Source organism: Vicia villosa, unplaced genomic scaffold (assembly GCF_029867415.1).
Source record: "Vicia villosa cultivar HV-30 ecotype Madison, WI unplaced genomic scaffold, Vvil1.0 ctg.003731F_1_1, whole genome shotgun sequence".
Classification (NCBI taxonomy): domain Eukaryota; kingdom Viridiplantae; phylum Streptophyta; class Magnoliopsida; order Fabales; family Fabaceae; genus Vicia; species Vicia villosa.
This window is the reverse complement of record NW_026706285.1, coordinates 95,839-121,802: the sequence shown is the minus strand read 5'-3', so window position 1 is coordinate 121,802 and position 25,964 is coordinate 95,839. Positions and strand designations below refer to the sequence as shown.

At 36.5% G+C, this 25,964-nt stretch overlaps 1 protein-coding gene across 1 annotated transcript; it reads left to right on the top strand.

Annotated features, from left to right (window-relative positions):
• Positions 1–21,745: 21,745 nt before the first annotated feature.
• Positions 21,746–23,026, top strand: LOC131641428 (uncharacterized). The gene has a single exon (XM_058911726.1). The coding sequence runs from the start codon at positions 21,746–21,748 to the stop codon at positions 23,024–23,026; it is 1,281 nt and encodes a 426-aa protein (XP_058767709.1).
• Positions 23,027–25,964: the final 2,938 nt, after the last annotated feature.

Sequence of the window (25,964 nt, the reverse complement as noted above, 5' to 3'; positions counted from 1 at the left end):
TCTTGTCGAAGCTAGGGTCATCTTAGATTGAGTCTTAGTTGTTTTGCTTTCGTTTTTTGCTTTGCTGCATCTGTTTTGTGCATCTTCTCTTGCTTATCCTCTTGTACTTCTGTACTTCGATCTTCTTGAGCCTAATGAAAGTTATCTTTTTCTTCCATCTGTTTCCTTTTGTTTTTCATCTGAATCTTTTATGTTTTTGATGTTATGACAAAAAGGGGGAGAAAAATGTGATAAATGATCTGATTTATATTATCAGTTACCGGGTAAAAAGGCCCCACATTTCTAACAGAACTTGCAAAGTTCTATGGTTTTTAAGTGTTATTGCAGGAATTGAAGATCTCTTCAAGGAGAAGCAATTCTAAAGAATCAAGCTCTTGGATTCTTGAAGCAAGCTGAGTGCTATGAAGCTTCAAAATCAGAAGCAAGAAGGAAGAATGTTCAGATATTCTGATGATAGAATATGCTCTGAAACATTATGTCCATTTGTTCTGATACATATTATGTGGCTCTGATACATATTATATGTTCTAACTCATTCATGTTGACTTTTGTCGTTTAGCGTTGTTCTGTAACATTTCAGGATGTAGAGATGCTCTGATGATGCTCTGGTACATTCAACAATGTTCTGATACAATCTAGCATGAAGTGATGAAAGAAGAAATTCAAGCTCTGAAGCTGTCCTGATGGAAGCAAGAATCAGAAGCTGTGAATGTTCTGAAGATCAAAGAAATTCAAGTTCTAAAGCTGTCCGATGGAAGCAAGAATCAGAAGCTGTGAATGTTCTGAAGATCAAAGAAATTCAAGTTCTGAAGCTGTCCGATGGAAGCAAGAATCAGAAGCTGTGAATGTTCTGAGGATCTAAAGAAATTCAAAGTTCTGAAGCTGTCCTATGGAAGCAAGAATCAGAAGCCATGAATGTTCTGAAGATCAAGCAATGTGAACGTCTCTACTGAAATACTCAGGGAAGTCTTTTTAAAATTCTTCTAGTATTAATTTCAGGGGGAGATTATTCATCTCAGGGGGAGATTGTAAATCTCAGGGGGAGACATATTCACATGCTTATGCTTTAGCTGTGTAATTGTCTTTAGCCGTCTGCTCTTTCTGATCGCAAATTCATATCATTTATATATGTTTTTGTCATCATCAAAAAGGGGGAGATTGTTAGAACAAGATTTGTTCTGATCAATATTCTTAGTTTTGATGATAACAAGGATATGAATTTTGTGTGAGATAATGTGGTACTCTAATACACTGCAATTTCCCTTTCAGGAAATATATATAAAGAGTATGCACAAATCAGCGCTCAGAAGCTTTGTTTTAGAAGGTTCAGCATGCAACATCAAAACATGGTCTGGCAAGACATCAGAAGATGGTCAAGTAGAATCAGAATATGGGTCTATGGAAGCATCAGAAGAACTTGAGATTAGAAGCAGAAGCACTGAAGTTCTCATGGTATCACGCTCAAAAGCACTTCAAGGTCAGAAGACAAGAAGATGCTTTGCACCAAGCTGTTTGACTCTGATGATATTCAAACGTCGTATACACAAACATCAGATCAGAAGCAAGTACAAGATGGCAGGCTACGCTGACTGACAAAAGGAACGTTAGAAGCTATTAAAGGCAACGTCAGTAGACACAGCGTAAACAAGGCTCGAGGTAGTTGACAAAAGAGTGAAACATTAAATGCAATGTTGTACGGAATACGCAAAGCATTAAATGCTCCCAACGGTCATCTTCTCAAGTGCCTATAAATATAAAGTTCTGATGAGAAGCAAGGTTACGCATTCAAACCGAATACGCTGATAATTAACTTGCTGAAACGCTGTTCAAATCAAAGCTCTCAAACTTCATCTTCATCAAAACTCACTACATTGCTGTTGTAATATATTAGTGAGATTAAGCTTAAACTGTAAGAGAAATATCACTGTTGTGATTATAGCTTTTTCAGAAGCATTGTAATACTCTTAGAATTGATTACATTAATTTGTAAGTAACTAGAGTGATGAAGTGTGATCAGGATACTCTAGGAAGTCTTAGCTTGTGTCTAAGCAGTTGTAACTAGAGTGATGACGTGGTGGTCAGGATACTCTAGAAAGTCTTAGCTTGTGTCTAAGCAATTGTTCCTGGAGTGATCAGGTTGTGATCAGGATACTCTAGAAGACTTAGTCGCGGACTAAGTGGAAAACCATTGTAATCTGTTGAGATTAGTGGATTAAATCCTCAGGTGAGGTAAATCACTCCAAGGGGGTGGACTGGAGTAGTTTAGTTAACAACGAACCAGGATAAAAATAACTGTGCAATTTTTTTTTATCGTTCAAGTTTTTAGACTACACTTATTCAAACCCCCCCCTTTCTAAGTGTTTTTCTATCCTTCAAACCACTGCTAAAGAAAAACTTCTTGTAGCGGGCTACAAGATGGGCTTAGCGGGCTTGCACTTCAACTTGGACTTAGCCCACTTGACAAAACATTATTTCTCAAATTTACAACATTGAAGCTATGCCTTTGGCTCTTACAGATCGACGCTTTAATCACATATGAATACCTACAAAAAGACATGAAAAACTATCAAAAGATACAATGAAGGTGTTTTAAATTGGCGGTATTTTGTGATAAAACATTCCTGGTGTATGTATGTGGAATTATGTAGGATCGTATGTTTATGGATGTCATGCTTGATGTCTTGACATTGGAATCTGACAGAAGTAGCTATCATCTTTTAGTGAGGTTTCCTTTTTTATCTCAGGTCTCTTTAGGAAACTATATATTGTGCGATGTTTGTTTTGTGCTAAAATCGATTGAATCACAAGTATGTGATCATCCTGATGATGTGGAAATTAGGTTTACGTGGGTAACCCTAATTTATGTATGAAAGGCCCATGGCCCAAGTTCTTCTGCCAACTGACTATATATCGATTAGAAATCCTACTTTCAGCAGTAGAGTTTTTGAGCATGAAAGATTATTAAACTCTCTCTGTTTCCATCGTGTGTGTTTCTTGTGATCCAAACAATTATCATGTTGATAATTGTTGTGGAGTAGTTTGTCCGAGACTGTGGATTGTGAAGAACTGTTGTTCTGTTTTTACTTGTGATCCACGCTATTATCTTTGATGATTGCGTTGGAATTATTTTGTGTTTTTGTTGTGTCACTCTAAGCTTTTAAGCACGAGTGTGTGTCTCTTGATTGAAGCTTTTAAGAAGATCAAGGTGTGTTTTTGAAGTGTGTCTTCTATTTGTGATTGTTTATTGTGTATGTGTAATCACTGCTGTGATTGAGGGGGAGTGGAATGGAGATATTCCATATCTAGGTAGAACCTAGGTAGAAGGGTCATTGGGTAGTGATTAAGTGAGAAGTTGTAAACGGGGGAGTTTAGCTTTGAATTGATACTACTGATAGTGGACTTCATCGCTGGCTTGGTAGCCCCCAGAGTAGGTTGTTTAAACCGAACTGGGTAAACAATTATGTGTGTTCTTTACTGTTTTATGCTGTTTGTTATTATTGTCTGTGCTGCGTAATTGTGGATGTCATAACATCCAGTTTGACATCGAGCGTGTGTTACTAGAATTTTCAATTGGCATCAGAGCAGGCACCCTGCCTGTTTACATCTGGGTGAGATCTTGGGACAATAAAATTCTGGTACTATGAACAAGAATAAAGAGGACAGTGCACAATATGTCACAGCACTAACGAGTGCTTGTGAATCTGATGATGATTCCAGTGAAGATGAATTAACCTTTGATGAGCTTGCAACCTCCTACAAAGAGCTATATGCCAAAAGTACTGAAGTATGTAAGAAAGTGGAGAAGAAAAAGAGGCTCATAAAGGAGTTGGAAACTGAAAAGAAAGAACATCTTGCACCCATAGAGTCACTTAATGATGAGATCAGCATGCTTAACTCTAAGATGGATCAAATGTCAAAATCTGTCAGAATGTTAAATTCTGGAACTGACTCCCTGGAAGAGATACTGCAAATTGGACAGAGATCAGGAGACATGTCTGGAATAGATTTGTGGGAAGATCAGAATCCATCTTAGGTCTCAAAAGTCCAAAACCTGAAGTTCACATTCCAGGTCGGATGTCTAGACCAATGTCACAACATCATAAGGACAGAAGGATAAATCATGTTAGGAGGAAATTTAATCAATGGAGATGTCATCACTATGGAAGATTTGGTCACATAAAACCTTTTTGTTTTAGATTGTATGGCTATCCCAATAAGTTGCCTCAAAAGAAAACCAAGCAAAGCGCCCCAGTCAAGAAACAACAATGGGTTCCTAAAGGCATTGCCTTAATGGATCACACTCCCCTGCGAGTATTATCAAAAGAAGACTGGTATTTTGATAGCGGCTTCTCAAAACACATGACAGGTACAAGAAATCTGTTAATAGATGTCAATCCTCATTCCTCTAACTATGTCACGTTTGGTGATGGAGGAAAAGGAGAAATCCAAGGGATTGGAACTCTAGAATATCCTAAAGGTCCAAATCTGAACAATGTTCTTCTGGCAAAAGGATTGACTGTGAATCTAATTAGCATCAGTCAACTGTGTGACCAAGGCTTCAATGTCAGATTCATCATGAATGAATGCATTGTCACAAATGAAGACCATATGGAAGTCATGAGGGGCTCTAGGTCTAAAGAAAACTGCTACTTATGGGAACATAGTATATTAAACGGTTCCTCTAAAGATTCCATGACCAAGGAAGAGATCGAGGAAAATCAACAAGAAAGATTAATTAAAAATGTAGCTGAAAATTTGAGAGAATCAGATAAAGAAACACCTGCCAGCGATCTCACGGCCAGAGAACTTGCTACTATTCTCTCTGGAAACTATATAAGAAATGAGAGACTATATGCAAGAATGTTAGGGGATAGAAGTACTTACACTCTCCTACAAGAAGAAAACATAAGCCTTCGGTCAAACATTGATGCTCTGAAAGAGAAGTTGTTGAACAAATCTCACAACGAGGATGGAGAAGTAAGAAATCAGACTTAGTTGATGGAACATATGATGCCTAATCAAAGGATGCAACATAAAAGGCAACATCAAGAAAGGAGCAAATATTTCCCATATAAGAGATGCTATCAATGTGGCAGGACAGATCACTTGAAGTCCACATGTCCTGAAGCTCATGCTCTTACCAGAAGGATGATATATCAACAGAGAAATCCCTTAATAGCTGAACCATATCTCCTCGAGCTAAGTGATGAAACTGAGCATCCAAGTTTAAATACAAATATTTCAGGAAGAAAAATAAACAGTGTAAAAAGGAGAAGACCGTATCAAACTTCTAAAACTTGGTATGAAAGAAAAGCTGGAAATGGATACGAAGAAGAGATATTCAAAACCTTCTTTGTAAAAATTGAAGGTGAAAAAATAATGATGTCTGAATACAATGTCACTTAGAATGTCATGACATTGTACAATGAGAGGGGTACTAATGTGTCAAAGAAGACCATCCAACTCATCAGAACCAAGCACATGGATACAACATGTCTCTCTCCTAGGAACCTTGCAGCTAACAAAGTTTTTATCATGAAGCATGAAACTTCTAAGCTACCAAGTGGGGACATCCTTTATGAGAATCTAAGCACTCTCCAAATTGAAATCTTGAAAAACAACTTAGGTATTTACTCCTATGAAGTGTTATAGCAATTACAGTGTCTAGGGTGTTAGAACAAGATTTGTTCTGATCAATATTCTTGTTTTGATGATAATAATGCATATGAATTTTGTATTAAGACAATGTTGTACTCTAATCCAATGCATTTTCCATTTCATGAAATATATAAGGAGTATGCACAATTCAGCGCTAAGAAGCACTGACTTAGAAGATTGTGCATTGCAACATCAGAACATGCTCTCGCAAGACATCAGAAGATGGTCAAGCAGAATCAGAACATGGTCTATGAAGCATCAGAAGAACTTGAGATCAAAAGCAGACGCACTGAAGTTCTTATGGTATCACGCTAAAGCACTTCAAAGTCAGAAGACAAGAAGATGCTCTGCACCAAGCTGTAACTCTGATTCTGATTATTCAAACGTTGTATTCACTAAATCTGAGATCAGAAGTTAGTACTAGATGACAGGCTATGAAGTCTAATCTCTGACTGACAAAAGGAACGTTAGAAACTACAAAAGGAAAATTCAGTAAAAGCAGAGAAAAGCATGGCTCGAGGTAGTTGACAAAATAGTGAAAACATTAAATGCAAAGCTGTCCAGTCACGCAACGCATTAAATGCATTCCAACGGTTATCTTCTCAAACGCCTATATATAGTGAAGTTCTGATCAGAAGCAATATACAACTCTTGCAAGAATACCAAAACGCTGCTGAAATCAATACTTACGAACTTCATCTTCAACCTCACAAACTTTGTAATATTTAGTGAGTGATAAGCTTAGAACTTAAGAGAAATATCACAATTGTGATTATAGATTTTTAAGAAGCAAATTTATACTCTTGTAAACATTTATTTTATATTGATTTGTAAAAGGTTCCTAGAGTGATCAGTGAGATCAGTAGACTCTAGAAGACTTAGAAGTTTCTAAGTGTTGTTTTCCTAGAGTGATCAAGGTGTGATCAGTATACTCTAGAAGACTTAGAGTGTTTCTAAGTGGATAACCATTGTAATCAAGATTGATTAGTGGATTAAATCTTCAATTGAGGTAAATCACTCTTAGGGGGTGGACTGGAGTAGTTTCGTTAACAACGAACCAGGATAAAAATATTGTGTTCATTGTTTTTATCTTAAGAGTTTTTAAAGTTACACTTATTCAAACCCCCCTTTCTAAGTGTTTTCTATCCTTCAATTGGTATCAGAGCACACGGTTCTAGGTGCAAGCACTTAACTGTGTTAGAAAAATATTCAGGGTGAGAAAAACACTAAGTCAATATGGTTGATATTGTTACATCCACTTCTACATCTAGTTCAAATGATCAACACAACAATGGAAATGGAAATGGATATTTTAGACCACCAGTACTTGATGGTGAAAATTTTGAATACTGGAAAGATAGATTGGAAAGTTGCTTTCTTGGTCTTGATGGTGATTTATGGGACTTGCTTGTGGATGGTTACAAACATCCAGTAAATGCTAGTGGAGCAAAGATGTCAAGACAAGAAATGAGTGATGATCAAAAGAAAAAATTTAAAAATCATCATAAGTCAAGGACTATTCTGCTGAATGCTATTTCTCATTCTAAATATGAGAAGATATCAAACAGAGAAACTGCCCATGACATCTTTGAATCATTAAAAATGACTCACGAAGGAAATGCCCAAGTCAAAGAGACAAAAGCTCTTGCATTAATCCAGAAGTATGAAGCCTTCAAGATGGAGGATGATGAAAACATTGAAACAATGTTCTCAAGATTTCAAACTCTAACAGCTGGATTAAGAGTGCTTGACAAGGGATATACAAAGGCTGATCACGTCAAGAAGATCATCAGAAGCTTGCCCAAAAGATGGCGCCCAATGGTGACAGCATTCAAGATTGCAAAGAATCTGAATGAAGTATCTTTGGAAGAGCTGATCAGTGCTTTGAGGAGTCATGAAATAGAGCTGGATGCTAATGAACCTCAAAAGAAAGGTAAGTCTATTGCTTTAAAATCTTTGAATAAAAAATGCACTAACGCTTTTCAGGCGGAAGAAGAAGATTCTGAAGAATTAGAATCAGAAGAAGAAGAAGATGATGAACTGTCCATGATCTCCAGAAGGGTAAACCAACTCTGGAAGAGTAAGCAAAGGAAGTTCAAGAACTTCAGAAGTTCTAAAAAGCCTGAAAGAGGAGAATCTTCTGGAATTAGAAGATCTGACAAAAAGAAGGTCACGTGCTTTGAGTGCAAGGAGCCAGGACATTACAAGAGTGAGTGTCCAAAGCTTCAGAGGGAGAAACCCAAGAAGAAGTTCCAGAAGAAGAAAGGTCTTATGGCAAGTTGGGATGATTCAGATTCATCAGAATCAAAATCAGACTCTGAAGACGAGCAAGCCAACATAGCGCTGATGGCTACTGTGGATGCTGAATCAGAATCTATATCAGAATCAGACTCTGACTCTGAAGAGGTATTTTCTGAACTATCTAGAGATGAGCTAGCTTCTAGTTTAGTTGAAATTCTTGAAATCAAGGCTAAGCTTAGTATCAAATACAAAAAGCTGAGAAAGCTCTTTGTATCTGAAACTAAGAAGCTTGAATTAGAAAATTCTGAATTCAAAGAAAAAGTTTTAAAACTATCCAAAGATGCCAAGTCATCTTCTGGTTCAGAAGAATCTATTCCAAGCTTGAACAATATTCTTAAAGAATATGACTTGAGTTTCAGGAAGTTCTTATCTAGAGGTATTGGAAGAAGTCAACTTGCCTCTATGATATATGCTGTTAGTGGAAGTAAGAGAGTTGGCATAGGTTATGAGGGTGAAACCCCATACAAACTTGAACCTGTAGATGATATGAAAATCACATACAAGCCATTGTATGATCAGTTCAAGTATGGCCACTCCCATGATATTAGGCTCACTTCACATGTTAAAAGCTTTCACATTACACACACAAAGAAGCATGTGACACAAAATAGAAAATATCATGTTGCTCAAACTAAGGAATATCATGCTGTACCTCCTGTTAATTATCATGCTAAACCCAAGTTCAATCAGAACTTGAGGAGAACTAACAAGAAAGGACCCAAAAAAATGTGGGTACCTAAGGAGAAGATAATTTCTGTTGCAGATATCCTTGGCAGCAAAGAAGACAAAGCAAAACATGTCATGGTACCTGGACTCTGGGTGCTCGCGGCACATGACGGGAAAAAGGTCTATGTTCCAAGACCTGGTGCTTAAGTCCGCTGGTGAAGTCAAGTTTGGAGGAGATCAGAAGGGCAAGATAATTGGCTCAAGAACCATAAGTATTGGTAACTCTCCTTCCATAACTAATGTACTTCTTGTAGATGGATTAGCTCATAACTTATTGTTTATAAGTCAATTAAGTGACAATGGTTATGACATAATCTTCAATCAAAAGTCTTGCAAAGCTTTAAGTCAGAAGGATGGCTCAATCCTATTTATAGGCAAGAGAAAGAACAACATTTACAAGATTGATCTTCAAGATCTTAAGAATCAGAAGGTAACTTGTCTTATCTCTGTTAGTGAAGAGCAATGGGTCTGGCACAGAAGATTAGGCCATGCTAGTTTGAGAAAGATTTCTCAGATTAACAAACTAAATCTGGTCAGAGGACTCCCTAATCTAAAATATAAATCAAATTCTCTTTGCGAAGCATGTCAGAAAGAAAAGTTTTCCAAACCTGCATTCAAGTCTAAGAATGTTGTTTCTTCCTCTAGGCCGCTAGAACTTCTGCACATTAATCTGCTTGGCCCAGTCAAAACAGCATCTGTCAAAGGGAAGAAATATGGATTAGTTATCGTAGATGATTATAGCAGATGGACATGGGTAAAGTTCTTGAAATACAAGGATGAGTGTCATATAGTATTCTTTGACTTCTGCACTCAGATCCAATTTGAGAAAGAGTGTAAAATCATAAAGGTCAGAAGTGATCATGGTGGCGAATTTGAGAACAGATTCTTTGAGATTTATTTCAAAGAAAATGGTATTGCCCATGATTTCTCTTGCCCTAGAACTCCACAACAAAATGGAGTTGTAGAGCGAAAGAATAGGACTCTACAAGAAATGGCCAGAACCATGATCAACGAGACCAATATGGCTAAGCATTTCTGGGCAGAAGCAATAAATACTGCATGTTATATTCAGAATAGAATCTCCATAAGACCTATTCTTAATAAGACTCCTTATGAATTGTGGAAGAACAGAAAGCCCAACATTTCTTATTTTCATCCTTTTGGATGTATATGTTATATTCTGAACACTAAAGATCATCTGAGTAAGTTTGATTCTAAGGCACAAAAGTGTTTCCTTCTTGGATATTCTGAATGCTCAAAAGGCTACGGAGTATACAATACTCAAACATTGATTGTTGAAGAATCAATCAATATCAGATTTGATGATAAGCTTGGTCTTGAAAAGCCAAAGCAGTTTGAGAATTTTGCAGATATTGAAGTCTCTAACTCAGAAGCTGAAGAACCCAAAAGCAAAGTGTCAGAAGATCAAGTTGCTGCATCATTAGAAAATCTCAGAATTTCTGAAGAACCAACTATCAGAAGATCTTCTAGACTCACCTCTGCTCACTCAGAAGATGTTATCCTTAGGAAGAAAGAAGATCCTATTAGAACCAGATCATTCCTTAAGAACAATGCAGAATGTCAATTTGGTCTAGTATCTCTTATCGAGCCAACTTCTGTTGATCAAGCTCTGGAGGATGCTGACTGGATAACTGCCATGCAAGAAGAACTCAATCAGTTTACAAGGAATGACGCATGGGATCTTGTTCCTAGACCAAAAGGATTCAACATCATTGGAACCAAGTGGGTCTTCAAAAACAAGCTAAGCGAAAAAGGAGAAGTTGTAAGAAACAAAGCCAGACTGGTTGCTCAGGGCTATAGTCAGCAAGAAGGCATAGACTATACAGAAACTTTTACACCAGTGGCCAGGTTAGAATCTATTCGCTTGTTAATTTCTTTTGCCACTCAACATAACATCACTCTATATCAGATGGATGTTAAGAGTGCCTTCTTAAATGGTTGTATAGATGAGGAAGTATATGTCCGCCAGCCTCCTGGTTTTGAAGACTCTAAGTCTCCACAACATGTTTTCAAATTAAAGAAATCATTATATGGCCTGAAGCAAGCTCCTAGAGCTTGGTATGAAAGATTAAGTTCTTTCCTTCTGGATAATGGTTTCACTAGAGGACAAGTGGATACTACTCTCTTTTGTAAAACCTTTAAAAATGATATTTTAATTTTCCAAATTTATGTTGATGATATCATCTTTGGAACCTCTAATGCTACACTTGGAAAGGAGTTTGCTAAGTCTATGCAGGCTGAGTTTGAAATGAGCATGATGGGAAAACTCAATTACTTCCTTGGGATCCAGATCAATAAAACTTCTGATGGATCATATGTTCATCAAACCAAGTACGTGAAAGAACTTCTGAAGAAGTTTAATCTTTCAGAAAGCAAAGAAGAAAAAACTCCTATGCATCCAACGTGTGTCTTAGGTAAGGATGAGGTAAGTAAGAAGGTAGATCAGAAGCTCTACAGAGAAGATCTGAAGAATATAACTTAGTAGGATTCTGTGATGCTGATTACGCTGGAGATAGAATTGAAAGGAAAAGTACTTCTGGAAGTTGTCAATTTCTTGGAAGTCACTTGATCTCCTGGTACAGCAAGAAGCAAGCTACCATTTCCCTCTCTACAACAGAAGCAGAATATGTTGTTGCTGCTGGATGTAGTACACAGATGCTCTGGATGAAGAGTCAGCTAGAAGATTATCAGATATATGAGAGTAACATTCCTATCTTTTGTGATAATACTTCTGCTATATGTTTATCTAAGAATCCAATCTTACATTCCAAAGCTAAACATATTGAGATTAAACATCATTTCATTAGGGGCTATGTTTAGAAGGGTGTTCTATCTTTAAACTTTGTTGATACATACCATCAATGGGCTGATATCTTTACAAACTTTGTTGGATTTATGCCCAGAATGAAAGGATGAGAAGTTCTGATATATGGACTAGATTTGAAATGATAAGTTTATTTTTTTTATGAGAAGTTCTGATTGTTAGTCAGTTAGATATTCTGATTCTGTTATAGCTAACGTTTCATATGTCTAAGTTGATTCAGAATCTCTTTTAAAGCAAAACAGCTGGCACCAGCTTTTCCAGAAGATGAACACGTGTTCACTCTATCGGGACAAGCATGCGTGCAGTTGATGAGACGCCGCCCTAGGTAACTGTGCAAATCATTTCAAATATCACATTTTGCCCTAACGTCACTCAACATTAAATGCATTGTTTTTCTGCATTTCGTAACTGTTCATTCTCAGAATTTAATTAAATTTAGTTTTCAAATCCGTGTCTATTTAAACTGCCCTCTCATATCATTCTCTCTTTTACGCACTCATTCTCTCCATTGTGTATGCATTTCTGCAATCTATTTGCCCTATTCTCTTACCCTAAAAGGAAAACCAAGAATCTCAGCAAAGTGTCAATGGGTGCTTCTTCATCTCAAATTGCTGGTTCTTCGTCTCAACAACAAGAACAAGAACTCATTCCAATGATCACTTGCTCTATTCCTCGGGATCAGTTGGAGGTTATATATGAACTGATGGTGGATGTTGATAATCTGGAAGAACATCAGATCCATATCAAAGACAACTTGGTTTTTCAGAAATGGTCATCTTTGTTTCTTGAATTCTGTGGACCAGTATATCCAGACCATGTGAAGGAGTTCTGGGTTCATGCGTTTGTCATCCCTAAAGCCATAGTTTCGTTTGTTCATGGAAGGTTCTTCTCCATCACTGAAAACACATTGAGAATGTTGTTTGATTTGATGAATGTTGAAGGTGAGACTGAAGCAACTTTAAGAACAAATTGGGATGCAGTCTACACTAAAATCTTTACTGATGGAAAGAAATCAACTAGAGTTAAGGATCTGAAGAACATATACAAAGTATGGACAAAGATTCTGCTAGTTTGTTTTTACCACAGGAAATCAACCAGTTCTTCTGATTTCGTCAACAACAATCAACAATACATCATGTACTGCCTTGGTACAAATAAGAAGGTTGATGTCACCTACATCATTTTCAATCACTTATGGAATGCTGTAAAGGACTCCCGAGATGAGAGCAGAACAAAGAAGAAAGGAACTGTTATTCCTTTTGGAAGGATTATTACCAATCTTCTGGTTCAAACCAAGATGGTTGAAGAGTTGGAAAGTGCTGGAATAGTCAAAGATCCTTATACAATCAATGGGAGTGTCTTGAATGCTACTTCTTTGAAGAAAATGGGTCTTATTCAAGCTATCGGTACTGCTCCTAAACCAGATCCAAATGTTAGAAATAGAAGAGGTCCAGTTCTTGCTGAGTTTGAGTTGTTCTTTCTAAATGAACAGCCAGATATTAAGGTTCATTACCTTAATATTCTCAAACAGGATGGTTCTGTGGATACTAAGATGAGGACAAGCAGGAAGAAGCTTCTGTCTACCAAGGATTGTATAGTAGAATATTTACCAGAAGCTGCCTCTCAAAAAGAAAGAAGGACAAAGCGTAAGCAAGATGTTCCTTCTATCAGTAAGGAGAAGAGAATTGAAGAAAAAGTTGCTGATGAAAATAACGAAGTTGTTATTGAAAAGGAAAATAATGAGAAGGAAGCTGAAAAGAAGAAGAAGAGGAAAAAGATTGATAAGACGAATTGTCATACCCCAAAATTTGCCCATATCATTCCTCTTATTCAAACTCATACCAAGGCACAATGCTCAAAGACACCTCCTCCTAAACAAAGGTTCAAGGAACAAGGGTTTGTGTTATTCTGAAGAAAATCAATGGATCAAAAGCTCCAAGGCATCTCATATGGTTTATGATATCCCAAACTACTTCCATGACAAAATTCAGGTCTCAATTCAAAGAGTTGATCATTCAATTGCTCAGAAAGTCAATGATCGACTGATTTGACCTAAAAGTCAACCATGGTCAAAGTACAGTCAAAACTCCTGATTTTTTCGTCAACATCCTTATTTTGAAATATCATTCACCATTTGATCAAGAATTGATCATGGTTCATCAAAGAAAGATCAGAAATCAACAATTTCACAAGTTTCTAAATTAGCGTTTTCATAGGAGAAAGTCAACTGAACTTTGACCAGCCATAACTCCCACATGGAACATTAGAAATTTCTCATCCAAAGCTCAATCTTAAGGAAATTGAATTATCTACAACTTTGTCTCTCACATGCCAGGTCTAAAAATGCTTCATTTGAGAGATATAGATCAAAAGATTATAGGTCCTTTTTGAAAGTCAACCGAAAGCAGTTTTTTGTCAAAGCCTATATCATCGAGATAAAATCTTCAAATGAAAAATACTTTCCAAATTGGCTTGTAGATGACATCTTGAGGTTTCCAAAAAGTCCTAGAACTCCTCCATATCTTAAAAATTGAGGGAGATATGCCTTGTCAAAGATGGTCGATTTTAAGGGAAAAAATGTGAAGTAAAGGGCTTCAAAATGGATTTCTTTGCAAAAAGGCCCAATATTTTATGATCCAACCTTGCTATACAAGACATCTAGAAGCTCCAATCAGAAGGCCACGAATTTATGTTGATTATTTGATTTTTTTTATTGAATTTTATTCATTTAAAAGTGATATAATTCAAATAAATAAAATAATTAGCAAAGATTTTATTGGAGTGAGCATTCCAATCATATTTAATCATCAATTAGACAATATATTTGACCTAATTTCGTGGAAAAAAAGATTGGCAAAAAATTGGTTTGAAATTAGCCTATTTTAGAAGTTTCACAAAACAAATTTTCCAAAAAAAATCAATCTTTTATTCATCAAGATTTTGTGTATAATTGTTGACCTAATGTGTTATCTATAAATACATAAACATGATCAAATGCTAGGGGAGGAATTTCAGACGGATTTTGCAGACAAAGAAGCCACCTTCAAACTTGTAAAAACTCAGAAAAAAGTAGAACGCGATTTGGCAATTACAGTCCATCTCAAAGGGCTTTGAGGATCATTCGAGTTTCCCAGAAGTCCCAGGAAGCGTTCCCAGCCTTCACACGAGTGTGGAGCCAGTGAATTCACGCTCACCATCCCTTCGGTTTGCACAATTTTCTTTTATCTCAAACTGTACCATTCACGCATCATAAACATAATTTAACCTCATATTCTTATTCACATGGATGTATGAATCATTTCGGGATTATTTAATTTAAGCTTCGATGCATATATCACAATTCACCATAATTAGGATTCATGTTCCTAAAAAAGGGGGGTTCCGATTAGAAGTGATTTCAGGTCAAATTACCAGGTTCAATGGGTTTGTAGGATGATTTATGATTGGTCTGGACTGTTTGTTTGTGTTTATTGATGGCAATTTGCAGGCTCTGAGGGCCAAGACATGTAGCTACGCGTGCAAACCGTAGCTATAAGCTACAGTGACAACGCAATCCGTGGGTAAATCCCCCTGGTAAAAAGAAAATCAAATGGGGAAGAAGACCCCTGTGGCGCGCGTTTTCATTTAAATCCTTTCTAAATAATTTATTTTTATATATTACTTATTGCGTGAGATACACTAACAGCTTGTGAGTTGCAGTCGGTTGGTTGGAGAGTAACGCATGTTACCCAAACGGCGCGGGTTCGAGACCTAGTGTCCATACTATTTTTTATAAAACACAATGATTCTTGATCTGGTGTGACACGCCCCAGCAAACTGATGGTCCACCATGGACCTTCATAACATACCACACATGATCCAAGCTGAGTCATTCTAATTTCTTTTAATTTTAATTACTTAAATACTTTCATTCTATTTTCTTATTCTCTTTTATTTTCCATTATAATTATTATTATTTATGGTTTTTATTTTATCTTAATAAATCCTTTTACCATAACAAATTATAATTATTTATATTGTCGAAAGTTCGAATTTTCACAAATTTATTCATAATTGTTTTATTATTATTATTTAAAGGTCAATATTATTTTCAAATAAACCTTTTTATCAATTAAATAATTAGGATTACATCCAATAATTATTTAGTTGATATATTGAGTCAAACTCTTGATTTTTCTCCGTTAACTTTGGTATTATTTCAATTAGTTTATTATTTTATTAACCATGGTTAACTTGTGCCCTAATCAGGGTTTACGAGGTTTGTCACTAGATCAGTCATACATTGAAAATTTGTCCCTTTTTCTTTATGCATTTTTTCAGGGTTACTATCAGGGTTCGTCCGACTACGTGCCGTATCAGATCAAAAGCTAAGTCCCGATTCTTTATTTATTTATTTATTTTTATATTTGCTTCTTTTCCTTACAAAATAAAATTAGGGTTTAACTTCAGAAGTCAATGAACTCTTCCTACACTCACGCCTTTCTATTTTTTTTTCCTTTTCCAATTTTCAGGGTTAACCAGCCGGTCAAAGCTCGATTAGTCGGTAACCCTATAACTTGTTCTCTTTTATTTTAATTATTATTTGTGTCAAACCTACTGCTCTATTGAAAGTTTCCTATTGCTTTTTCCCCTTCCCCATAATTTATTATGTATCTGTTCCCTGGTTGTATTGTGTGGTCTTGAAGGCACTTAACCTTGTTTATATTACTGCGTGGTTAGTAATTTAGGGAGTGTAACTTATGAACTGAATTTAGAATAATTAATTTTACAAGATAAATGTAATCGAAGTTAACCACGTGATTGTTGCACCCACACACCTTTTATGGTAACCCTTCTTGTTGCCTGTTGCCTTGTGTTTTTCAGTGCAGAATAGCCAAGTCCCTCGAATACGAGGATACCTCAGCAATGTTGCCCTCAGTTCATTCAGATCATAAGTCCCTAATGATGCTGCCTTCGATTCGCTAATATGATCTCGTCCCTCGAAGTTGCCTACGAAGTGCTGAGGTATCCTCTGATTGCCTAAACGAAAGGCTATTCTGATCCTTCCCTTAGACTACCAGCCCCTCTATGGTATGGGACAGTCTTATGGTGAACGATAATTCGACGACCCGTTAACATCCAAATGAAAGACTTCCTGCCCTCTTATTGTATGGATAGACCCTTTCACCCTGAAAGGCTAAAAAGAACATTTTTCATCTAACCAGGTAATTGCCCCTAATTGCCTTGCTCTGGCTTAAATCTTTTTCATCTTTTTCTTAAACACTCTCAAGGCTACGCTCATTTACGAACTAAAGTCCTTGTTTCTCTTCTTCTACATTTCTAAAAAACTTTTGGCTTCAAAACTAAAGAGCAAAGCAATTAAGAGCCCATGGAAAACCATGGATGTAAAGGGTGCCTTACACCTTCCCTTTGCATAAATTACCCCCCGAACTCAGTTTTCTTTTAAAAGGTTTTTCCTGTTCTTTTAGCCTTTCTGATAATTTGGATAAAATAAAAGTCGGTGGCGACTCTTGCTTACCGTACATTTCGAATAAAGTCAGTTCACCGTATTACACGAATGATGAGAATAATGATGAGAAAGACGTAGAGAAGAAGAAGAAAAAGAAAGATAAGAAAAAGAAGAAAAAGAAAGTTGAAAAGGAGAATGTTGAAGGAGAACAGAAGAAGGATGAAAAGGTAATTAAAGAAGAAGCAAGGAAGAAAGAAATTTCTGCAGGAAAGAAGGTTGAGATTCAGAAGAAGAGGAAAGAAGTTGAAGCTGATTCTGAAAGGCCTCCCAAGAAACCTAAAGGTGTATTTATTTCTGAACCTGGTTCTGTTCCATTTGTTATTTCAAAATCTGTACCAACAGAAGTTCCAAAACCATCTCAACCAGAAATACAACCAGAAAAAGCCTCCACCAAATCACCTTCAACCACCAAAGTTCTCACCCCTCCTTCTTCATCCAAAACCTATACTACTTCTGATCATCCCTTTGCTGAACCTATTCTTGATGTTCTACCCCTTCAAACCCTCTTTCCCCCTCACACAAATATCTTCACCTCTCAACCTCCTCCTCATTCAAACTATGAACCTGTTACCTCCCATGTTCCCAACAATGCAAATGCATCAGAATCTCCAAATTCCGATTCTTTAAAAGAATTATTCCGTGCCTGTAACTTCACCCCCAAACCTCGTCCTAATCCTGCCTTTGTTAACCTGGAATCTGAGGATGAAGCAGAATCACTACTTTCTCTTGATAGAGAACCTGAACCCTACGTCATTCTGTATCCAGATTCCTCCTCCACCAAATTCAAAACCCCTAACCCTGAACTATCTGTTGGTGTAAATTTTGAATTTCTGAAACAAAAGGTACAAACAAGACTAGAAGCCTTGAAGGTTTCACATAATGCCAGGACGGATTATGTTGCTACAAGGAGTCTCTGGAAAGCTTTCAGAAGGGAGTTCAATTTTGACCTTCTGAAGCTTCAGAAGAAATGTGAAGTAGAAGCTCCTGGCCCTTGTGAGTTCCTAAGGGATTATGAATACTGGTATTTCTGCCCCCTCAGGAACAGGAAATCTCTTGAAGAGAAGGAATTTGTTGATGAGCTTGAAGAAGTTCATCCTTTGGCTATGGTTGTGTGGAAGCCTCAACTCCATGTTCTGACTGGAGATTTTATGTTCTTATTCAACTGGTTAAGGGAGAATCCCTCTTCTAAGGCACCAAATATGGTATATCCATAAGCTGAATACCCATCAGAACCTGCTGCTCCTACACCTCCAAAGAATTTGGCTGAAATTCTTCTGGCTCTAGAGAATTCAGACTCTGAAATCCCCTTCTCATGTATATACTGAAGATGCTTCTGAGGCAGAAGTTGATGCTGAGAAACAAGCCATAGAGAATCATCCTGCTATGCAATCTCCTCTTAAGGAAAATCAAGCTGATGTTCTTATGGTCAATGTTGTTGTTGAGAATCCTCCTCTTCTGGACAATAGCTTTGATTATTCTTCTGTTGGACCTTCTGTTCTAATGAACACCATGAAGGCTCTTCAACAAAATCAAGCTGATCTTGCTTCTCGTCTGGACAAGCATGAGGAAACTCACAATAAGTTCAGAACCTTTATGAAGACGCAGACAGAAAGCACTGCTGAGATTCAAAACCTTCTGGCCAAGATAGCTTCTAAGCTAGGCTAGTCGTAGTGTGTCTTAGTCTTAGATGTCTTCTTGTTTCTTGCATCTGTTTCTTGCATATGCTTCTATCCATCTTGTATTCTTTTGATATATTTTGTTAATCAATGAAATATTATCTTCTTCACTTTATGTTGTTTTATCATCTGAATCTTTTTAATGCTTTTTGATGTTATGACAAAAAGGGGGAGAAACATGATAATTGATTTGATTTATTATATCAGTTGCTGGGATTAAGTCTCAACATTCCTAACATTATTTGCAAGTTCTATGTCTTTGAGATTTTTTGCAGGATTGAAGATATTCTGAAAAAGCTCAACATAAGAAGCAAATACATGAGGAAAGGCAATTCTATAAAGAAGCATGTTCTTGACAAATTGAAGCAAGCTTAGTGCTGTGAAGCTTCAAGATCAGAAGCAAGAAGAAGAATGTTCTGATATTCATTCGTAGAATGCTCTGATGTTCTCGGTTGAGAATACGCTCTGTTACATTTTCTTCATCTTATATGCTCTGATAAATGCTATTCATTAAGAATGCTCTGATACATGATAGTTATCAAGAATGCTCTGACACATTCATGTTATGCTCTGATACATTCATGTTCTGATATTTTTGTCTAGTATGTTCTGAAACATTTCAGGATGTAAAGATGCTCTGATGATGCTCTGATACATTCATGAATGTTCTGATTCAATCAAGCATACTATGACAACAAAGAAGAAATTCAAAGCTCTGAAGCTGTCCTATGGAAGCAAGAAGCACAAGCTCTGAATTTTTTGAAGTTCTAGACGAAGTGAAAGTCTCTGCTGAAATGAAAAATACTCAGGGAAGTCTTTTATTTATAAATTCTTCTAGTATTTATTTCAGGGGGAGATTGTTAATCTCAGGGGGATACATACTCACACACTCTGATTATATGCTTATGCTATATCTGTGTAATTATCTTTTATCATCTGATATTCTGATTGCAAATTCATATCAATTATATATGTTTTTGTCATCATCAAAAAGGGGGAGATTGTTAGAACAAGATTTGTTCTGATCAATATTCTTGTTTTGATGATAACAATGTATATGAATTTTGTATTAAGACAATATGGTACTCTAATTCAATGCATTTTCCATTTCAGGAAATATATAAGGAGTATGCACAATTCAGCGCTAAGAAGAACTGACTCAGAAGATTCTGGATTGCAACATTAGAACATGCTCTCGCAAGACATCAGAAGATGGTCAAGCAGAATCAGAACATGGTCTATGAAGCATCAGAAGAATTTAATATCAGAAGCAGAAGCACTGAAGTTCTTATGGTATCACGCTAAAGCACTTCAAAGTCAGAAGACAAGAAGATGCTCTGCACCAAGCTGTAACTCTGATTCTGATTATTCAAACGTTGTATTCACAAAATCTAAGATCTGAAGTTAGTACTAGATGACAGGCTATGAAGTCTAATCTCTAACTGACAAAAGGAACGTAAGAAGCTACAAAAGGCAAAGTTAGTAAAAGCAGAGAAAAGCATGGCTCGAGGTAGTTGACAAAACAGTGGAAACATTAAATGCAAAGCTGTCCAGTCACGCAACGCATTAAATGCATTCCAACGGTCATCTTCTCAAACGCCTATATATAGTGAAGTTCTGATCAGAAGCAATATACAACTCTGACAAGAATACCAAAATGCTGTTGAAATCAATACTTACGAACTTCATCTTCAACCTCACAAACTTTGTAATATTTAGTGAGTGATAAGCTTAGAACTTAAGAGAAATATCACAGTTGTGATTATAGATTTTTAAGAAGCAAATTCATACTCTTGTAAACATTTATTTTACATTGATTTGTAAAAGGTTCCTAGAATGATCAGTGAGATCAGTAGACTCTAGAAGACTTAGAAGTTTCTAAGTGTTGTTTTTCTAGAGTTATCAAGGTGTGATCAGTATACTCTAGAAGACTTAGAGTGTTTCTAAGTGGATAACCATTGTAATCAAGATTGATTAGTGGATTAAATCCTCAGTTGAGGTAAAGCATTCTAAGGGGGTGGACTGGAGTAGTTTCATTAACAACGAACCTGGATAAAAATATTGTGTTCATTGTTTTTATCTTAAGAGTTTTTAAAGTTACACTTATTCAAACCCCCCCCCTTTCTAAGTGTTTTTCTATCCTTCATAGGGAACTATTTTTTGAACAAAGAAAATAATTCAGATTTAATGATTTGTCAATATTTAAATTCCCCCTCCAAGTACAACCCTTTCCTCTATTCCTTCATTCCCACTTCGCTGGTCTCTTACACTTCTCTCATCTCTCATCCGACAACAAAAAAACAAGACACTTAGATTGTCTCCAACATCTTCCTTAATGTCTCAACAATCTATTCCTCAGTCTTCGTAAAAAATGACCAATTCTGCTGCTCATGAACAAGATGCTTCCAATGCTCCCATTAACCCTAGTGAGATTCTTGAAGTCACTCCTTTGCAGATGGTAACCCCTTTCGATCTCGTGACAAAACGACCCAAAACAATGCATGCATGAAGAACCAAAGAGACTGCAAGAAGACCTAGGAATCCCAACTCTGGTCATATTTCTCAATCGCCTGTCCCTTCCTCTAGGGAAGAACCAACCAAAGAAGGCTCAAGGTCTAATCACATTGCTATTGTCAAAATTGTTACCGAAATCCTAAATGAGGACAATGTTTCATCCAAGATCCCTGGTCCTGAGAATCCTGTGCTTCCTAAGTCAAATGTCATTGGGCATGTTAGTTACACCGCTGGCACCTATGTCCCAACAAATGATGAAATAATGAGAATGTGCATGTGAGTGACAAGAAAAGAAATGATGTTAGTATTGATCACATTGAAATTCCTGATGGTGCTGAACACAATGAAGAGATCCCCAACAATGTTTCTACTAACACGTGTGTCAATCACTCTGAAAAGGGCTAAGCTAAAGAAAAAGAACCAGAGAAAACTCAGACTGACAAAGTAATCAACCTTGATGATCTCTCTAATGATGACCTGGTTGCTTCCATCAATCCAAGCATAGCCAGAAGGCTAATGAGGAGGCAAGGAAAGCAAGCTGTAGTTGAGGTCTCTCCGAAAAAGAAGGCAGTGGCTAAGTCCGTTTCTGTTGGACCAAAGAAGGCATGGAGCAAAGTGGTGCCTAAGAAGAGAAAGGCCAGAAGCAATTTTGAGAATAAGTCATGTTCTGATGTTGCTGCGGATGTCAATGACATTCATCCCAAGAAGAAGGTCTCTACTAGCAAGCTGGCTGCTAGTGTTCCTGAAGTACCTATTGATAACATTTCATTTCACTATCCCTCCAGTGTACTCAGATGGAAATTTTTCTATCAGAAAAGATTGGCCTTAGAGAGAGAACTTGCTCAGAATGCTCTTGGGTATGAAGAGATCATGAATCTTATTCATGAGGCTGGACTAATGAAGACTGTGACTCAACTCTCTAAGTGTTATGAAGTCCTGGTGAAGGAGTTCATTGTGAATCTACATGAAGACTGTGGCAATAAGGAAACTGAGGAGTATTTAAAAGTGTTTGTCAGAGGAAAATGTATTAACTTCTCACCCACTGTGATCAACAAATTTCTGGAAAGGTCAAATGAAGCTCAGCCAGAGCTGGAAGTGTCTGATAATCAAATGTGCAAAGAGATTACTGCTCGCCAAGTGAAGACATGGCCTGTCAAAGGGAAGCTGACTGTGAGCAAACTAAGTGTGAAGTATGTTGTACTTCACAGGATTGGAGGTGCCAACTGGGTGCCAACTCAACACAAGTCTACAATCTCTGTTCTCCTAGGTAAATTCATCTTTACTATTGGTACTAAGTCCAAAGCTGATTATGGTACTTATATTTTTAAGCAAACCTTAAAGCATGCTGGTAGCTATAGTGTCAAAGGTCCCATTGCCTTCCCTTCCCTTATTTGTGGGATCATCTTAAAACAATTTCCTAATATTTTTACTGACAAAGATTATGTGCGCAAAAGAGCAAGTCCTTTAATTTTTCATTATAAGCTCTTCCAAGGAACTCATGTTCATGATGTTAACACAACTTCGGTTGAACCATCAAAAGAGAGCATAATTATGAGTAAAACTGCCATGATTGCTATGCTCCGAGAGACTTGTAAGGAGCTGGAGTCCGGAAAATTGGCTCTTGAAAGATTGATCAGCTCTCTTGAAACAAGTGACAATGCTAAATCTGCAGATACTGCTGAGGAGGAACAGGGTGAAGATGATGATGGTTCAGACAGTGAGTTTGAGAAAGAAGCCAGTCCTGATGATGGCACTGATAACAGTGTAGAACTCAGCAGCTCTGAGTCTGAAGTCTAAAGCAAGTGTGTATGGTAATCTTCCCTAGCATTGTTTTTTTTCTGAGAATACTTTGGCAACATTTCTGGTAAAAAAGGGGAGTAATGATATGGTTGGTTGAGACTGTAATGATGGTTTTGTTTTGGTACTGTGTTTTGTTTTGTTTTGGACATCTAATTTGTGTACTCGGGATGAATCTTTAGTTAACTGGTATGTACTTGTAAGCTGCTTTTAATTCCACAATCTTCTTTATTTGTGTGTTTGTTCTCTACTGCAAATAATCTCTGATATCGTGGTAACAGAATGTTTTAACAAAAAATTTGCCAAAGGGGGAGATTGAAGGTGTTTTAAATTGGCGGTATTTTGTGATAAAATATTCCTGGTGTATGTATGTGGAATTATGCAGGATCGTATGTTTATGGATGTCATGCTTGATGTCTTGACATTGGAATCTGACAGAAGTAGCTGTCATCTTTTAGTTGTGAGGTTTCCTTTTTATCTCATGTCTCTTTAGGAAACTATATATTGTGCGATGTTTGTTTTGTGCTAAAATTGATTGAATCACAACGTATGTGATCATCCTGATGATGTGGAAATTAGGTTTACATGGGTAACCCTAATTTATGCATGAAAGGCCCATGGCCCAAGTCCTTCTGCCAGCTGACTATATATCGACTACAAATCCTACTTTCAGCAATAGAGTTTTTGAGCATGAAAGATTATTAAACTCTCTGTGTTTCCATCGTGTGTGTTTCTTGTGATCCAAACAATTATCATGTTGATAATTGTTGTGGAGTAGTTTGTCCGAGACTGTGGATTGTGAAGAACTTTTGTTCTGTTTTTACTTGTGATCCACGCTATTATCTTTGACGAATGCGTTGGAATTAGTTTGTGTTTTTGTTGTGTCACTCTAAGCTTTTAAGCACAAGTGTGTGTCTCTTGATTGAAGCTTTTAAGCAGATCAAGGTGTGTTTTTGAAGTGTGTCTTCTATCTGTGATTGTTTATTGTGTATGTGTAATCACTGCTGTGATTGAGGGGGAGTGGAATGGAGATATTCCATATTTAGGTAGAACCTAGGTAGAAGGGTCATTGGGTAGTGATTAAGTGAGAAGCTGTAAATGGGGGAGTTTAGCTTTGAATTGATACTACTGATAGTGAATTTCATCCCTGGCTTGGTAGCCCCCAGAGTAGGTTGTTTGAACCGAACTGGGTAAACAATTCTGTGTGTTCTTTACTGTTTTATGTTGTTTGTTATTATTGTCTGTGTTGCGTAATTGTGGATGTCATAACATCCAGTTTGACATCGAGCGTGTGTTACTAGAATTTTCATCCAATATTTACACGAAAATGCAATTACACCCAATATGTACAAATATACCTAATATGTACAAATTCATGCACAAATTGAGGAAAAAGAGTCAATAAGTGCCACAAAACTATATGCAAAAATAACTACAAACTGACACTGTAGCGATGAAATTGGTGAGACTAGAGTCATGGGAAAGACTTAGCTCATTTGTTTTAAACAGAGTCGCCACCGCGCTTTATTATTTCCAAGAGGAATAGGAGAAAAAGCGAATAAAACACACACAAGTTTTTAAAATCAAAACTAATAAACTTATCAGAGATTTGGGTAAGGGGGTTTGTTATACAACGGGAAGGTTTTAAGCACCCCTCATATCCATGGTACTCCATCGGAAACTATTTGTCTATGTTATTATTTGTTTGTACATGCATTTTGAAAATCATATGTGAAAAACTTGTTTGAAAATAGAGGGTGAGAATGAGAAGAGAAGTTTTTGAAAGCGAGCTCGATAAGACATTGCATCTTAGACCTACATACCCCTTAAGTGCAATAGGGAAGTCAGAGCTTTTGTAGTTCCTCTTAAAAGAAAAAAAAAGGGGGGGGCCAAAGTGGCCAATATCTTTTTGGGTGTGAGCTTTAAAATACTCACAAGTTTTTTAAAAGAGGGTTAAGCTTTAAAATACTTAACAAGTTTTAAAAAAGGGGATTAGGCTTTAAAATATCTAATAAGTTTAAAAGGTTAAGCTTTAAAATACTTAACAATTTTAAAACAAAAAGGGGACCAAGCTTTAAAATACAAGGTCAATGGGTTAGGAGAAGTTTCATCGGGAATAATTCTTCTCTTAACACCAAGGTTTTAAAACAAAAGACCTTTCTTTAACAATACAAAAAGGTCAATGGACTAAGAATAGTTTCATCGGGAATAATTCTATTCTTTAGTACCAAGGTTTGAAAAAGAGTTTGGTTAAGCTTTAACAATACTAAACCATAAAATAAGTGAAAAGCTTTAACAATACTTGACACAAAAATAAAATAGATTGGAAAAGAGTTTGAGTACCTTTGACAACTTAGTCAATACCATTCCCATCCTTTTGGACAAAAACAACAAACTTAAGCAATTAACAATGAACACCTCAAGTGTGTGTGTGATATCATATGGCACAAGAACAAACAAGGGAGTATGATAATCAACAAATAATAGAGATGGATGTATCTAATTCCTTGGATTCAAACTCATGTATGGATGAAGAATGATTGATATAATAAATAAACATGGGGTTAGATAAACAATATATAAGAGAAATTAACAAGATAATGGTTAGAATGACAATTAAATACAAAATATGGATTAAATCAATAAGTATGTACAAGGTAACAAACTTAATTAATCATGGATAAACAAAGATCAACATGTTTTTGGATTAGGGTTTTAAACCTAGGGTTTTTGAATTAGGGTTTTTAAATTAGGGTTTAAACATGAACTCCTAAACCTAATTGATTTTAATTGTTAAAAACCAATTTCTTTAAGAGAAATGGTCTAAGGGTACATAAAGAAGTCAAAGACATCCTATTCTAACCCTAAACAAATATTTACAAAACATTCACTAAGTTATATGAAAGAAATAATCAAAACAAAACAATTTTTAGTTGAT

Bases quoted from the DNA above. Each gene is read 5' to 3' on its own strand.
- LOC131641428 (XM_058911726.1), top strand. From the start codon at position 21,746: ATGAGGAGGCAAGGAAAGCAAGCTGTAGTTGAGGTCTCTCCGAAAAAG.